General features: G+C 48.9%; 3 protein-coding genes across 7 annotated transcripts in view; all 3 read left to right on the forward strand.

The window, feature by feature from the left end:
• Positions 1 to 1658, forward strand: part of LOC125948182 (protein elav) — a 13344-nt gene extending 11686 nt beyond the window's left edge. For all 5 annotated transcript variants that reach the window (XR_007468557.1, XR_007468559.1, XR_007468558.1 and 2 more), the window contains one exon: positions 1 to 1658. This exon is cut by the window's left edge and continues 7858 nt beyond it. The gene's annotated coding sequence lies outside the window, so the exon portion shown is untranslated.
• Positions 1659 to 10298: 8640 nt separating this feature from the next.
• Positions 10299 to 15000, forward strand: part of LOC125948221 (40S ribosomal protein S12, mitochondrial) — a 25033-nt gene continuing 20331 nt past the window's right edge. Inside the window, exons 1-2 of the mRNA XM_049674059.1 lie at positions 10299 to 10395; positions 10465 to 10520. Of these exons, the coding sequence (XP_049530016.1) occupies positions 10469 to 10520 (52 nt within the window). The 5' untranslated portion in view covers positions 10299 to 10395; positions 10465 to 10468. The remainder of the gene's footprint in view (positions 10396 to 10464; positions 10521 to 15000) is intronic.
• The window catches only part of LOC125948198 (E3 ubiquitin-protein ligase NRDP1), a 7969-nt gene continuing 3944 nt past the window's right edge, over positions 10976 to 15000 (forward strand). Inside the window, exons 1-2 of the mRNA XM_049674033.1 lie at positions 10976 to 11754; positions 13857 to 15000. The exon at positions 13857 to 15000 is cut by the window's right edge and continues 723 nt beyond it. The gene's annotated coding sequence lies outside the window, so the exon portion shown is untranslated. The remainder of the gene's footprint in view (positions 11755 to 13856) is intronic.

Raw genomic sequence — 15000 nt, forward strand, 5'->3', positions numbered from 1 at the left:
GATTAACTCACCTCGTAACGTTCGGTGTATGCGTGCTAAATTTGTTCGCCATGTCAGTTACCCTGTTTAATTTGACTTTTGGATGTTTTTACTGTTTGATTTGATGTTTTTGTTAACGATTATGATTGAGCAGCCGCTTTCGTTATCTTATGGAAGCATTTTGAAAGATGTGGTAGTTTTGTGTGGATTGTTTTATATCATTATTTTTCCTAAACCCAATAGGAACAAAATCAGTAAACACAAATGTGTGACCATTGCTGCGGCGCTATCAAACGCTCTTTTCTAGCTTTCATCTTTGTTCTAGCACCCTTTTCTTCTCTAGAACCACTGCCTTCGAGTGGCATTGTTTTACATTTTCTTAAATTTCAATATCAAACTAATTTTCTTCAGTTTACTTTCAGCTAGTTTCCTGCTTTTGCCAGTGTTCATAAGTTAGGCTTTCTTGTCAGGGGTTTCGTGTCCCGTGGATAGTGCATCACATCTATGAGGATACAAGAGTGATGGGATAAGATAGAAAAGGTCGTGAAACCGAGCAAAATAGTGAATAGGTACTATTGTTTCACCATTTTCCGTTCAACAATTAGGGCATCTTTCCAGCTGCGCACGATTGATTTTTTTAAATGTAAAAGGTAACGCTATCTAAGCAAAAAATTATCGCGATAAAACATTTATAGTTTTGTGAACATGCGAATGTGTTTTTTGTGTGTTTTTGCATTTCGCCACTTTCAACTGTATCTTTCTTTTTTCGATCAGCCAAACCACTTAGGTTCGGTTTGATAAGAGAACCTTATTGTAAGACCCTAGTGCAGCGCACCCGAACGCAGTTGATATTGAAATGAGTATTTTGGAAAATTGTTTTTAGATTTATTTTCCTCTTTTGCCTAGGTGTTGTTCTTGCTGTTACCATTGCTTCTAGCCGAACGTAGTTTTGTGTTGAGTGCAACGAAACTATGCTTTCAGTTGTAAAGAGTTATGAATTTGAGTTTGTTTCTGCAAATGAAATTTGCATCAATGATAGAGAAAAAAGAATCCCCTACCTGGCTGTGAGAAGAAGCATTTTCGATGGATCTCTTCGCGATACGAAGGATAGCTTCGTCAGTTATTGAGTGTAACCGTTTTAGACAAATTCTTATCAAATGCTATTTACTTAGCTAGGATAGTATTACTCGCGTGATGGATGAGTACCATAAAGCGCAACAATTGAAAGACTGATTAGAAATATGCCAGGTGTTAATAGAATCGGGGTCCCGACACCTAATGAAGCAATCATGCCAGGCATAATGCATATCTCACCCTAAAGTACAAAGATGTCTTGTGCGTGATAACGAGACGAGTTAGTGAAATTGAAAAATAAAATCATGGGACGATTCACAATCAAACGGGTACTAAACACGCTACGAGGATGCCAAGCCGACCTGGAACCCGCTCGCAACGCGTTGGCTTAGTATATACAGAGATTGTTAAGGCGGCCTGCAGGTCTGAAGGGCATTTACTCAAACGCGTAGATGCGTAGCATGTAGAACGGAAAATGTGTGCAATCGATAAGGTGCTTCTTCGTTCGAATGGAACAGCCCCTGATACTGGGAAACAGAAACTAGCAAATTGATAGCAAAGCTTGAAAGAAATGTTAAAAATGTGTCGAATTAATAAAAGAAAACAAAAACCCAAAATAAAATCAGTCTCTAACCAGCGTATCTAATTTGCGCTCGCTTCACCGAATCCTCGATAAGCGTTTTACGATGCCGAAGGTTGATAAAAATAGGCATCCAGCTCCAGCTACCGGGAGCACTGTATACGGCCCAACACAACTGGGTGTGGCAACTCAGACCCAGGCCTTTTCTACCATACCATCAAACCCGAACGAAATGCTTTTGCGTCTCGCGGTTGCACATGCAGCCTTCCCTTTCCCCACACTTGGCCACTCTCCCTGGCCGGACCGAACAGGGCCGGGTCGGGAAAATCGAAATTTTCCACAGAAAGAAACGAAAGCCAGCAGCGGTGATGCCCCGGAGAAATCGTGGTCCGGGGCCCTGTGACGAACGCAACGCGGCACAACATCCTTAGCAGCTAGCAATCCCGGCTAGCAGTAGAATCAAAATGGCGTCATACGCCTGCGCACTTCGAAACGTTCAAAAGGAGCAGTTTGTGTGTGTGCGACAGCTAGTGTTGCGGGTGGATCGATATTCCGTCCCTGTATGTGGATAGACCGAAAAGGATCCGCCGGATGCGAACAGAACAAAGGACGAACGATGCACGCCGAACGGTTCGACGAGCGATAAGATGATGGGGCGCGGGGTGGTGCAGCATGGGAACAGTGATCGGAGTGTGGGAGGGTGTGAATGCGAGGATTTTAATTTATTCGGAACCAGCATCCATGCATACCACGCTAATCCTGGGGATATTGTGGCCATGCTACATACACGTGCCACCTCAGCATGAAACAAAGATTTGCTGCGCTACTTTTCGTTAGAAGAAACGTTCTAGTATTCGTAATGATTTGAGTGAAGTTGATATTAACGCTAGAATGGACTGATTGGCAGTGAACGGCTAGGTTTGGCTTATGTAAAGAGCTACTCCAGCGACCACCAGCTGTTCATTGGTAATTTCGATATGTTTTTCAGGCAGGGTAAGGTTGGTTGTAAATTTTGTGGAGATTAAAATTGAATTTTAGATGCTCTTTAAGGACGCGGAGAAGCATCGTAGTTGGCAATTAATTTTTTGAAATGTTTTTAATAATACGATTCAGCCCAAAATAACTCAGTTATAATGTAGGAATTGTTCATGTTTACATAGCACTGCGCATGCTGTTAATGTCCTATGTTCTTGCAGCTCCATTTTTGTGGATCTGCTGAAGAGTTTCGTTTGAAAACCGCAAGTCTAGATCGCCCCATCAAGCAACAATTTGGCATTCTGCTAACCGACAACTAGCCAGCAGCTGTCGAGCCGGAAAACCCTTTCGTACGCCATCTACCACCAGCTGGTACGCACAAATTGATACTTTCACGTCGACCAGCGTAACATAAAAGACCATAGACCTCCGTTGCCGGCACACCGCGCCCTTTGTTAAAGGCCAAATTGTTTAAAGTTTGGTTTAAAACGATCGGAGAGCGAGACACACATCTAATTAGTAACAGCCGCATGCGCCCAAATCTCGTCACGGAGGTTCAACAAGAGCGGGGATCTCGTCCCTTCAGGCGCTGGCACACGGCACCGCGGAGTCCTGCGTGATCATGCGTACTGTGCTATGGTTCAGCCCCTGGGGACACTTGTGTGACGCAGACGTAGACGTAGGCCTTCGATCACGGCCAATGGCCGAAGCCGGGAACCACACTGTAGAACATCTGTTCCACGGTGCCCGGGGCCGGGAAAAGGGGACCGAAAATCGAGGCAAGCACGCGACGTACGATATCGCATCGGAAATGCAGGACAAGACGGTATGTGAGGCGCGGTTCCCTTTCCCTCTCTATCGCGTTTCCAACCTTTCCCCTCCAGGACATGCACGGTGCAAAATGGAAGAAACCTGTTCGCGGTTGTGACCGGCCAGAACACGAGGGGGAATGATGATGGCTCGGTCATTGCCGTCACCGTCGATGGTATGCTGGCCAAACATAGAGATAGGGCTGCGACCGATTCGATCCGATGACGATGCCGACGACGACGACGACGACTACGACAACTGACACAGCACCAGGCGGTAGTGACAGTGGCATTCGAATCGGAGATCGGCATCGTATGGCGGATAGTTGGGTATGAAACGAGAAGGAGGATCTTTTTTAACCCAATGACCAAACAGCCACTTACTCCAGAGAACTCTTGGCAGGAATAAAAAAGGGTTCCTGCCAGTCTCGCACACAAACACACGCACGTGATGGTGTGTTGCAGACGTAAATTAGAAAAAAAGGATCGGACGAGCGGAGTGGCAAGGGGAGCGACTGAGGACACCCTTTCTGAACGCCTGGAGCTGTATGAACGAGTAGTGCCCGGTTGGCCAGGGATAAAATATGCGCATATGCATGCAGTGCACCTCTCGACTGGAAGGAGGATGGAAGGGTAACAATGCAGACTCAGCAGAGGCAGGAGTATGGTAGCAGGAGCAGACTAACAACTAGCATATGCAAATGTCCTGCAAAATGCCCCGTGCCGACCGTGGGGCCCGTGTCTGTGTGTGGTAACTACTGTTGTTACAGCTGACTCGATCCTTCGGCCGACGAGGCCCACGCTCCGGGACCGACCACCCTCCGTTCATCTTCAGCCAACCATTACATATTCATTAACGCACACATATACGGCGACAGGCTCCATTTAATTTCACCATCAGAAAGCCCCTTATGCTTTCTTTTTGGGTGGTTCCGCGATGCTGACGCTTGGAGGGACGTCGAAGGACACCTCTAGATTCGTCGAGGGCCACGTCGTCGAGCACGAACGCGAACGCGGTGCCAAGCCACTCCAGCAGCACTCGGATCACGTTTCTTCTCGCGCAACGTTTTTCCATTGTTTTGGGCCGCCGGAATACCGGCGGAAAGGGGGATAAAACAATGGAGGAACTGGAATATCCTCCAACAACAGCAACAAAAAGCAGCAAGCATGTTCTAGGCCAGCGCACGAGTGTTCAGCAAACAAAGTGCAAGTACTCCTTGAAGCCAACACTCACTCACACACACGCACGCACACATACAGCGGAGTGGCCCCTGGGCTGGTCTCCAGGATGTGGACTGTTGCAGCGCCGGTTTTGCTGGTGCGCTGCAGGCCCCGGACACGGTAGTGAGATCATATGACCCGACGACGGGTGTTAACGCGAGGCAGCTCTTAGGTTGCCGCACCCGGGCACCAATGCGATGGCTGGGGCCTTTGCAAGGGCGCAAGCGCACGGACCACCGCGGATCCCTTTCCTTTCCAGGATGCCAGGATGGATTCGGGGCGCATCCATCCTGCATCGATTGGCGGTCGCGGAAGTTTTGAATTGCGAACGTGCGAACCCCAAAAATTACACGTTCCCCGGCGGATGTGCTGCCGCTGGCGGTGGTGCCGTGGTCGTGATGGTTAATGTGATAAAAATATTAATTGCAGATGCTTCCGTCCGCTCGACGTGCTTCAAGGGCTCGCCTGGTAGGATGGAATTCCCGTTTTCGGGAAAGGAAAAGAGTTTAATATGTTGCTTCCTCCCCCGCGTTCGGATATTGAATATCGGATGTGCTGGATGTTGTATGCCAGTATATTTCATCTTCGAGGCGGGATAGAACCGATAGGATGGTTCTGTGTTGCTTCTATCCTTGAGAAGAATTCTAAAGGTTCCATTTCAACATTCTTCAGAATATTGCAGAAAGGCTTGATAGAGATAGGCTAATGAACTTCTTAAGGGGAGATAGTTCTCAAATTAATTTAAAATCTGTTATCGAGATTCTGCTCACGAACACGCACATGCAATGACGTGCTTGATGCCTTGACGAGGGAAGGATCCGATAGAAGCGATAGAGCAGCGTTTGATGAGGAAAAGTTAAGATCCTTCTGACCGGGGGTTTGATTAGAGGGTTGCGGCAGGAACCACCCGTTCGCAACCCACCCGGAAAGTGGGTGTCCTTCCCGTTCCCTCATTATTTCTTCTCTCTCTCTCTCTCTGTTTCTCTTTTGCGAAAACATCCACCCAAAAATACCATGGCAACACACACACACACACACACACACACACAATGCCTACATGATGTGACGTGTACCGCCGTTCGAAATCCTTCCAGCAACATCACTAGACGCTCTAGCGACGTGTGTGCCGATCCGTCGTCCAACTTTTGCGAACCGTCGGCCAGACGCTAGAAGCATGCCTAACTACTAGTAGTAGGGCTACACAGGATATGCGGACCCTTGCGTTGCTAGAATATCCCTCTTTCACCTCGCTGCCGCCGTTGCTGGCGCCGGGCGTACATACGAAGAACACCCTTCGCGGTGGTGCGCGCGTGCCCGATGGAAATAAAAAGGCCGGAGTGGCTGGGCAGTGGCGAGAATGGGAAAAATGGAAAGAATAAAATCATTATTTTGATTTCATCGTAACGCAGGGCAGCACAGGGGAAGGAAGGGATGTAGGTGCAGGAAGCTTGAAAGGGGCGTAGTAGCACGCGACACGGTACAGTGCTGGTCAAAGCATTTGCATTTAAACATCATGCTCCGGGGGTTATCGGGGGTTCCTAGCTCGCCGCAGAAAATACCAAACTGGGCTGAACTCGCAATCGAGAGTCCTGCAGCAAATCCTACCTTTTTCGAGTTAATAATTGGTGTAGCTAAAGCTTGGGCGCCATCTTCATACATGGATTACGAGGGTAGTCACCTTGGTTTTTCGTTTAACAAACAGAGGAAATACTGATCGAGGTTCATTTTCACTGATTGTATAAGAGTGGAAACGATAAATCAAAAATAATTATCAAAAGCTTGAGAAATAAGAGTTGTAGGAAAGAATTGATTTACTCTTGTTCGTATGACTTTGATTCCCTATATAGGAGGCATAGCGCAGAAAACTGGATTCGTAATTCGCATTAGAACAATGTAATTCACGTAGGTTACTATGAAGTTCTGAAATATTTTTAAATTTAATGTTTTGGTGGTTCCCAGTTTGATATTGGATAAGTTTAAAATATGTTGTAATATTAAACAAAATATAGTAAAAATCCCGGCAAAAATCCATGCAAACGTGACTCTCCGCAATGTACAGTACACCCACTACCAAAGATCTCTATTGCAGACAAATGTACAAAATCGCTGGGTGCAATGTGCTATTCCATAGCGCTGGAGGGTTGAGCGGAGGGTCGCAGTGTACCGAACGGGAACCCCGTTCACTAGCCACAGGCGTGGCAACGCTTTGGCCACCGAATGGTAGGGTGCCATCACCATACACCAATTGCCATTGGAAACGCAAAACACTAGAAGCGTTCGGTTCGTGGGCAATCATTTCAAGAGTTTTTGGTTTTTTGCTTTACTAGGTTGAAAGGCTCCCGCGATAAAACAACCACATCCGTGGCTCACGACCGTGGTTCGATATCATGCAAACTACCGTGGAACATGCGACGTCAGCTTAGTGGCACAAGGAACGCGAATAGCACACTCCTTGTCTTTGAAGCCCTGAAACCGAAATTCTGCGGTCGGTTCGGTTGGGGAAATTCGGAACGTTCGCAAATGCCACTCGGATTTCGTATCTGGCCTAGAATACAGCACAGAGAGTAAGACATTTTCCACCCGTACAGCCACGACTAGTCATTTCTTCAATTAGCATTACTTGCAGGTCTTGCAGTTTAAACATCCTGTCTGGCGACAGGATGTGCGTCAGATCCGTCAGCTGCCAGCTGGTACTATGGGAAACAATTGTTCTTTATTCAGTAAACCATTCCGAAACCGAGTGCAAATATAGAGTATCGCCGCAAGGGGAAAAGCGGGACACTGGACAGTTGAAAATAGCCGCTGCCGATCCTTTGCCACGTTGACACGATACGAAGGAACAGACTATCAGGAAAACGGACTTCATTATGCAAACGGTTTTAAGCGGCATGCAAATTAGTAGACTGCTACAATTTGCATCCCGTATCTATAATGTTGGACAGGCGTTGATACGCTGTGTAGGTTTCGATTAAAATCTCGCATTTTCGGTAATGCTCAGTTCGGCATTTAAATGTACAGCCGTAGAACCAACGTTGACACATCGTAAAGCGGGGAGGAAGAAAAATTGAATTCATCATCGTCTAGCGGCGAATGAAACATTTCGCAGTCGCTGCCATGGATCGCGGTGTCGGAAAGAATGTTAGATAATGGAAAACAAACAACGTTCAACTGCAGCAAGAGCAAAGCCTCCATATCCGTGTATCCCTTCGTATCTATTGAACACTATCCCGCTGGTGGGGAAACCGTCCAATAGGAAATCTATATGGACTCGCAAAAAGTTAATCTCGACTAAACCGAACCCACCATAGAAGAGCAAGGATGAGTGAGATCGAAGGCTGAACGCGACGTAAAACAAGGGTGTTTTGTTTGTCGAGGTTTTGTTCACCCAAGTCTGAGGCCGCCCGGCCAGAGGGAAAAGGGTCGTGGGTATTGTTGAAATGGAAAATGAATTTTGATCCTGCCTATAAACGGGCATTATCGGGGCAGACGGATCGACAATGGCAAGAGCGAAGCAAATATTAGCCGGCAAGCGCCAAGCAAACGATAGAACCGACCCTTGGCCTTGGGTTTGTAAAAAAGCAAGGGATTCCGAGTCCTTACACCCAAAACAGTGCCTAAAAGGACGATGGCGATGGAGACCTAGAAACCAGACATGAAATCATTACGCTTACATAAGCAGATTAAAAATTTTGCGCTACATCCTCGCCGCACCACTTCCCATCACCGACCACTCCTATCGCGGTGGTTTAGAAGGTCCTATACGACGACAACACCCCAATCGAAGGAAAAACCCATAAAGCCAGCGTGCATTAGAAGCGAATATGTAGGTACAGCGCGACATCGAATTGGCGTGGTAATTGAACTCGACGGTACGGAATCGGAGTCCGGACGAACGGGGACGACAGCACAGGACGTGGAAGCGCATCGGGATGGCGGCTGCGGCGGCGGAAACCCGTTCCCCTGTTTCCCTTCCGGCGAGAGTGTTACTGATGGCCGATTGTGCATATTGCACAGTAGACGGCTAGGCGACCACATGTGCATAGCATAGTTGCGTTCGTCGTGATGTGGCTGTCCGGAACACGGCGGCAGGCTCGGTGGATATTATGGCAGCGCATAAAACGTAAACGCACCAGGGGTTGGTGTTGCACCGACATGATGACAATGCTACGCCCGGTCTTCGTGTGCCCGGACTTGCACCAACCTCACGAGGGGTGAGATTATGATCGTGTGCGCGAGCCTCGCATAAAGCAGGACGCGCGCACTATGTAGCACCGATGGTCGGTGATGCTCTGGCATCAACTAACCCAGCCCGGTCGACGCCGGTTAGGGTCGTCGGCGGTGAAGGAGGAAAATGAAATTGAAAATGATCCGAGGCTCGTTTTCCCGAATATTTGTCGCGTCCGCGAGCTCTCCTAGGAAGGCGGACAGCAAGCGGATCGTGACAACGACAAGAAGCGTGTATCCGAATCGCTGCCAGGACATGTGCCGTGAGCAGAAGGGGAACCGCACTCGCTCGAAGCAACGAAGAGGTCAATGCTCTCCCTGTTCCGTACCGTGCACACTGCCGCACCTCTCACTCTATCTGTCTCGTTCTGACGCTTTAGCTTGCCCATGATCTTCCCATCCGGCGGAGGGTGCGTTCTGCTCGTGTATAAGATAAAGTGTATCGCGGGGCCCTCTGGATAGCATACTTCGTCATCATCGCCATCTCTCGTGATTTCGTGACGAAAAATGAGCCTCGCGCGTGTGTTCGTTGAATGTATGAACCAACACACCCATCGTTGGTTAAACGAAACTAAAACCAACCAGCCAGGCCCTCGGCTGGCAAGTTAGACTCATTCGTCCTTTATTTTACGCTTTCTGTTTGGTTCGGGTACGCTCGTTCTAGGTTTTGGGGTGCTAGCTCATGCTTTGGTTGGCAAGCAATTGGCCCGGGGATTTTCCGGGCCCACACCAATACAAGTCCGCTACGTGAAGGGAAAACTAATATGGATCGCGAAGGATAGACGCATGGAAGAAGGTGGGACAGTGGAGGACGAAGTCACTGGTGGTAAGGACTAAAGGACGAACAAGTGGCCCCTGCTGCTGCTGCTGCTGTCGTCGTACGGTTGAGGTAAAGTTAGATCAATAAAACAGCTCTTTTTCGTAGTCCATCTAACTTAAAGCAAGAAACGAGAATCTTTCTTTTCTTGCACAACGCTGCAATGAAGCACAAAGTGGTCGGTAGAAGATGTACAATATCTTACGCATTCGTTGGTAAACAGTTGCAATGCTCCTGCTACCAGGTAATGCATCGAGATTTTGCATTATCAGAGACCCGCAAAAGTCTTGAAACGAACATCTGTTAAAAAAAAAAGAACCCGGGAAAAACCAGTCGGTACGCATTTCAGGAATGGCCAAAGCGGTAAAGAAGCATATCCTTCTTTACACTAAGAAATAAATTTAGCTTGTAAAAGGTTACTGTTTGTTTCAGCCAATACAGCCAACCAAAGGGTAAAGAAGAAATTGGTTATTATCTAGTGCTTAGGCTTAGGGTGCTAAAATATAGCAGTTTCGTTTCTTTGCCCTTTACGTTTTGCCTTTCTTTGCCTACACGTTTTTGGCACGGTTTGCATTTGCGCTTCGTGTAACCGGCGCTGTAGTGCAGAGGTGAATTTCTGCACGGGCAGTGGTGAGTTACGATTTTTTTTACCAAAACAAACGTGAAACGTGTGGTCGCGATTTTCTAATTTTTGCCGGAGAAATTACAACCACAGGGTATATGCATCCTTTACGGGGGTAAATGTGAGCAGCGAAACTTAACAAAGAATATGCTTTCCGTTTTAGAGCCATGAATTTCCTACGGCAGACGCTTAGCCTGACAAAATCCATAGCCGGCGAAGGTAGGTGCTGTTTTGGATTTTGCGCCCCTCCGAAGATTGTGTAACTAGCGGCGTTTTCTATGCGTTTCGGTACTTGCGATAATTCAATGCACAATTGACTATTTGCTTAACCAATAGTCAATCGTCGCCGATTAAAAAGGTTCCCAGAAGATAACCAAATCAGAACCGAATCCAACGTAAAATGTGGTGTGCCGTGAATTATTTGTGCTTAACTAGTCCACTTTACAAGTGAGTTTACCATGTATTCTCTTCAATTCGTTCGTGTAATAATAGCAAACGTAATAGTCCATGAAAACCCGCTAAAATTCTCCGATCCGCGTCATCCGCGCGACCGAAAGGGAACGAGTGAGCATAATTTCTCACCGAAACAACACGCCCTGACAGTTCTGCTCACAACCTCCATTTTTTTGGATTTTTTCCTGGATTTTTAACTTTTTCTTTTTGCGCGATTGTTGGTGCACGGTCTCGATTCACATAAACCGTGCTCGCGGAAACTAAACTCGTAACACTAAAATACGGCCAGCGGATTCGTTGCGTGCACCCCAAGGCCAAACGAAAAACGGGTGATCGTCGAGGTGTGTTGCGTGAGCTTTTCCCTTTTTGCGGAGCTCGGTTTTTACGGGTGGAAAGTGCTGAGCGTAGAAGAAACCGCGTGCAGTTTTTTGGATCCGTCTGCTTTCTGGTGAACGTTTCCACAGCTTCCGGAGCTATTTTGGAGGATCAGCAGCCACTGTTGGCAGTGGTTGTGGTGCACCGAAGACCGAGCTTCACGGAAAATCGCCGAGCAACAGTTGCCCAGCTGTTACGGCGGGCGGAAATTGATTATCGAAAGACCGTACGTGCTGTCGAGAGTAACTAGAGTGCCATCATTGTTGTTGGCTCGTCTTCGAGGTCTCAAAACTATCGCCGGTTCAGGAGGGTTTTTACTGTCTTCGATGCGAAAGCCAGCGACGCCCATCGCGAAACGCATCGCAGCGTAATTCAATATCTCGGCCGAGGCAAACCCAAGAGGTGGTGTGGTGGTCGTTCCACTCGGCTGCATCGCGGTAGTGCCGTAGCGAGAAACGCAAAGTTTTTAAGTGCAAACGAGTGAAGAAAACAGTGTCATCTCCCCGTGTCGTGTTTGGGTGTGAGAAGGTACGAGTGAACTGGTGCGTGCGCGTGAAATGCAATCCAAGAGTGTCCTGGCGATCCGCACGGTTTGAGGACGTAGGCGGTGCAAATCGAACAACAGGTGAGTGAAATGCGGCTAACTGCCATGCAACCGCGTTGGGACCGTACAGGGAAAACAGCGCCTGCTGTGCTGCGGGAATTGAAGGCATCAGGGGGTCGTTTCTATTCGCCAGCAAAGGGCAATGCGGATTCGATCATTTGCATTCATTAATTGTTACCCGGTCGGAGGGGGGAAACACATGAAAAAGGATGCGAGCGAATCCCGTTAGCTCGCGGTGAGGTGGCGGAACAACTCTCTCCCCTGCGCGCAGTATCGTGTCACTGGTGCACCGAAGAAAGGAAGAGCCCAACGGCGGGGTCGCGCACTCGCTGCAGCTGGAACGGAGTGGACGGAAACCGGCGAAAGGGGCAAGCAAAAGAAAGATGCGATGGCGATGCTCCCGAGGGGCCCGGCTGCCCCGGAGCTTCCTTTAAAACGAGGCCAAAGCATATCGACATTCGCCGAGGAACCAGCACCGGCAAGGTTTTGTTATTCATCTTCTTCCCTCCTTTCGCTCTCGGCCGATCCAGAGGGTTGGTGTGGCGGGGGGTCGGTTTTGCTCTGCCTTGCTTCTCAATTTGCGCGATGCGAGCCGCGAACAGGCGCGCGTCCGGTGTGCGTTTTCTGCACCAGCTCTTCACCCTGCCCTGCACTGCCATCATCCCATCTTGTGCCCTGCAGAGTCGTCATCATCATCTGCTAGTTCTTTTGCTCTCCTTTTGCTCGGTTTCGCCCGTTTTGCTTACCTTTTTGAGTCGACCGCGCTCGCACAAAACACACGAAACAGCGCACACGTTCGTGCAGCGAGCGCGAGCAGCGGCCGAAGGTGCAGAACCCGTGGTCCCGTTGCATGAGCACGGATAGAGAGAATGCCGACAAGAACCAGTGGATCGGCGGTGATCGAAAAGGACGGAGCGGGAGACATCGGAGTCATAAAGGGGTGCTTCTTGAATAGTAGAACGGTCGGGGTGAGCCGGTTGTGTGTATCACTCGATGTGTCGTCTCTCGCGATCCCGTCGATCTTCTCTAGATTCAGACCTCATTTGGCTGGCCTGCTCGCTGGCTGCGCCGACGAAAGGACTGCTTTGGCAAGGGGCATGCGTTTGTTCCGCACTGCAAGCTCCCCTGTATTCCTGTATGGGCGAGAGTGTGGCGAGGGGTAAGAGAACTCGAATTCGGTTTTTTTTTCGCTCCATCCTCTGTAACCTGTTTCGTCTTTCGTTAACCCTTTTCTTCTCATGCTTTGGCTTTCTTTCGGTTTTGGCAAGCATTGCACCATGACCGAAGTGTGGGAAGGGAAGGCGGTGAACGACGCGACATCCATGTATATACGTGCTGGTGGCCAGTGCATTGAAAGCTACGCACTATGCACAGTTCTTATTCATGTCACAAGCATCATCATGTTGCGTTTGGTAACATAGTAAGCGATGTTCTAAGCTCAAATTCAATTATGTTCATCGCCATATTTGTTCCTTAGTTTACCCAAAGTTTGTTACTTTTATAGTTCAAAAATATCTTAAATCCAACGAAAGTATTTCAACGACATCTTCTTTACCCTATTTGTTGATTTGAGGTCGTTAACAACACGATTTACTACAACTGTTAACCTGCGCTCTGTACAGTAAAATTGGAGCACTTAGCTAATGACTACTTCTCTGCAGTTGTGAATGTCGTCCATTTTCCGAGCGCAAAGTACGCAGTGAATGTGCATTGCTGCGAGATGGCAAAGGAGGCCACATGTCTCTGACCATATTCCAGAGACCCGAGTCTCCCTTTCTGTGCCGATGTTGTCTCGGTTTACGTGACAATCACTCATCTTCCGTAACCGGCCGGTAGAGATAAGTAGCGAAGCCTTCAAAAGTTGTCAACTGCTGGAACTTAACCTTCTTCCTGAAATGTGTCGTTGTTGGGTTTATTGAAAAGGTAAGGCAGGGAAATGCAAGGCAAAGGGTTGATATCATGAGACGCGAAATGTATGTCGTATAAATGCCTTCACTTCCTGCGGCACGATTTGTGGGATCGCTGTAGTTCCCGGGGAATGATGAAGTTGGCCCGAGGGACAGGAAACTTGATCTTGGTTCGGCTTTTAATTCTTCTTTCTCTCGTCTTTTTTACTTTTGCAGAGAGAAGATTGGCCAGTCAAAAGCCATCGCACACGGTTGCCACCCGATGGAGAAGGAGATCCTGGCCTCACTATCGCCCACTGCTGTTGCTGCTGCTTCTGCTCATTAATGCATTTTGATGCTCACTTCTCCTGCGGTACCGGCCAGCGGACTGCGGCCCGACTGGGGCCACGTCGTCCAAGACCATCAGCAGCAGTAGCAGCAGTAGTGCTGGTGGTGTGTAGCAACGCAGTGCGCCAGAGCGAAGAAGCAACAGATGTGGTGTCGGCGGGCTGCTGCCATCGACCTCTTCATCATATCATCGACAGATCCAGCGCCACAGCTCTCTGGCGGTGGCGGGGTGGCATGCGGCAGTAACCGTGACCACCATCCCCACCACCATCAGCTCTTCCACCCCCACGTCTCCGGACTGATGAGAAGCCAGGCATTGAAAGCTCACGAGCTGCTTCTGGACAGAAGCAAATACTAAAATCGAGAGAGTGAGCAGCCCAAAACGGGCGCCGTACAAACCCGTACCAAACGAGAGCAGCGTAGCGATCAATCGCCAAAAGGAGTGACGAACGGGCCAGTGTGCGAGGGAAACGCACCAAAATTGCCAACGGCAGAAGGCTAGTGGCCAAAGCAAGACAACAGTAAACCAACGGTAGCAAGGCGGATTGCGCGAGATTCGCGACACAAACGATCGTGGTCGAGCAACGGATGCAATCAGCACAGCGGCAGCACTCTCTCCCAAAGGCGCCTCGAGTTCAACCAATTCAAGCCCTACGATATATCATCGTGCAGAAGGCTCTTCTCTCACTTCCTACCGCGATCTCGATCTGCACTGAAAGAGCGAAAGCGCGGGGCGAGTGAGCGCGTGTAGCGCGATCGCGAAAGCAGCGAACGAATAAATCAACAAACGGTCGCTTAAGCGCCCGGAGAGCGCCGTGTAGAGCAACAAAATCTCCCCGAGAGGCTAACGCAGGAAGCAACGGCCAGGGCAAACCGGAGACGAACGTGAGACGGCTGCGTGAACGTGCGAAAACGCAGAGTGAAACGGAACCTCCGCGAGGCAGCTCGGCTTCCGACCGGCTCTTGGTTCGTTCGCGCGAGACGGCCGCGTGTTTATGGCCGCCAGCTAGTGAGCGTGCGTCGTGGATGGAGA

This window comes from Anopheles darlingi, chromosome 2 (assembly GCF_943734745.1).
Source record: "Anopheles darlingi chromosome 2, idAnoDarlMG_H_01, whole genome shotgun sequence".
NCBI lineage: Eukaryota > Metazoa > Arthropoda > Insecta > Diptera > Culicidae > Anopheles > Anopheles darlingi.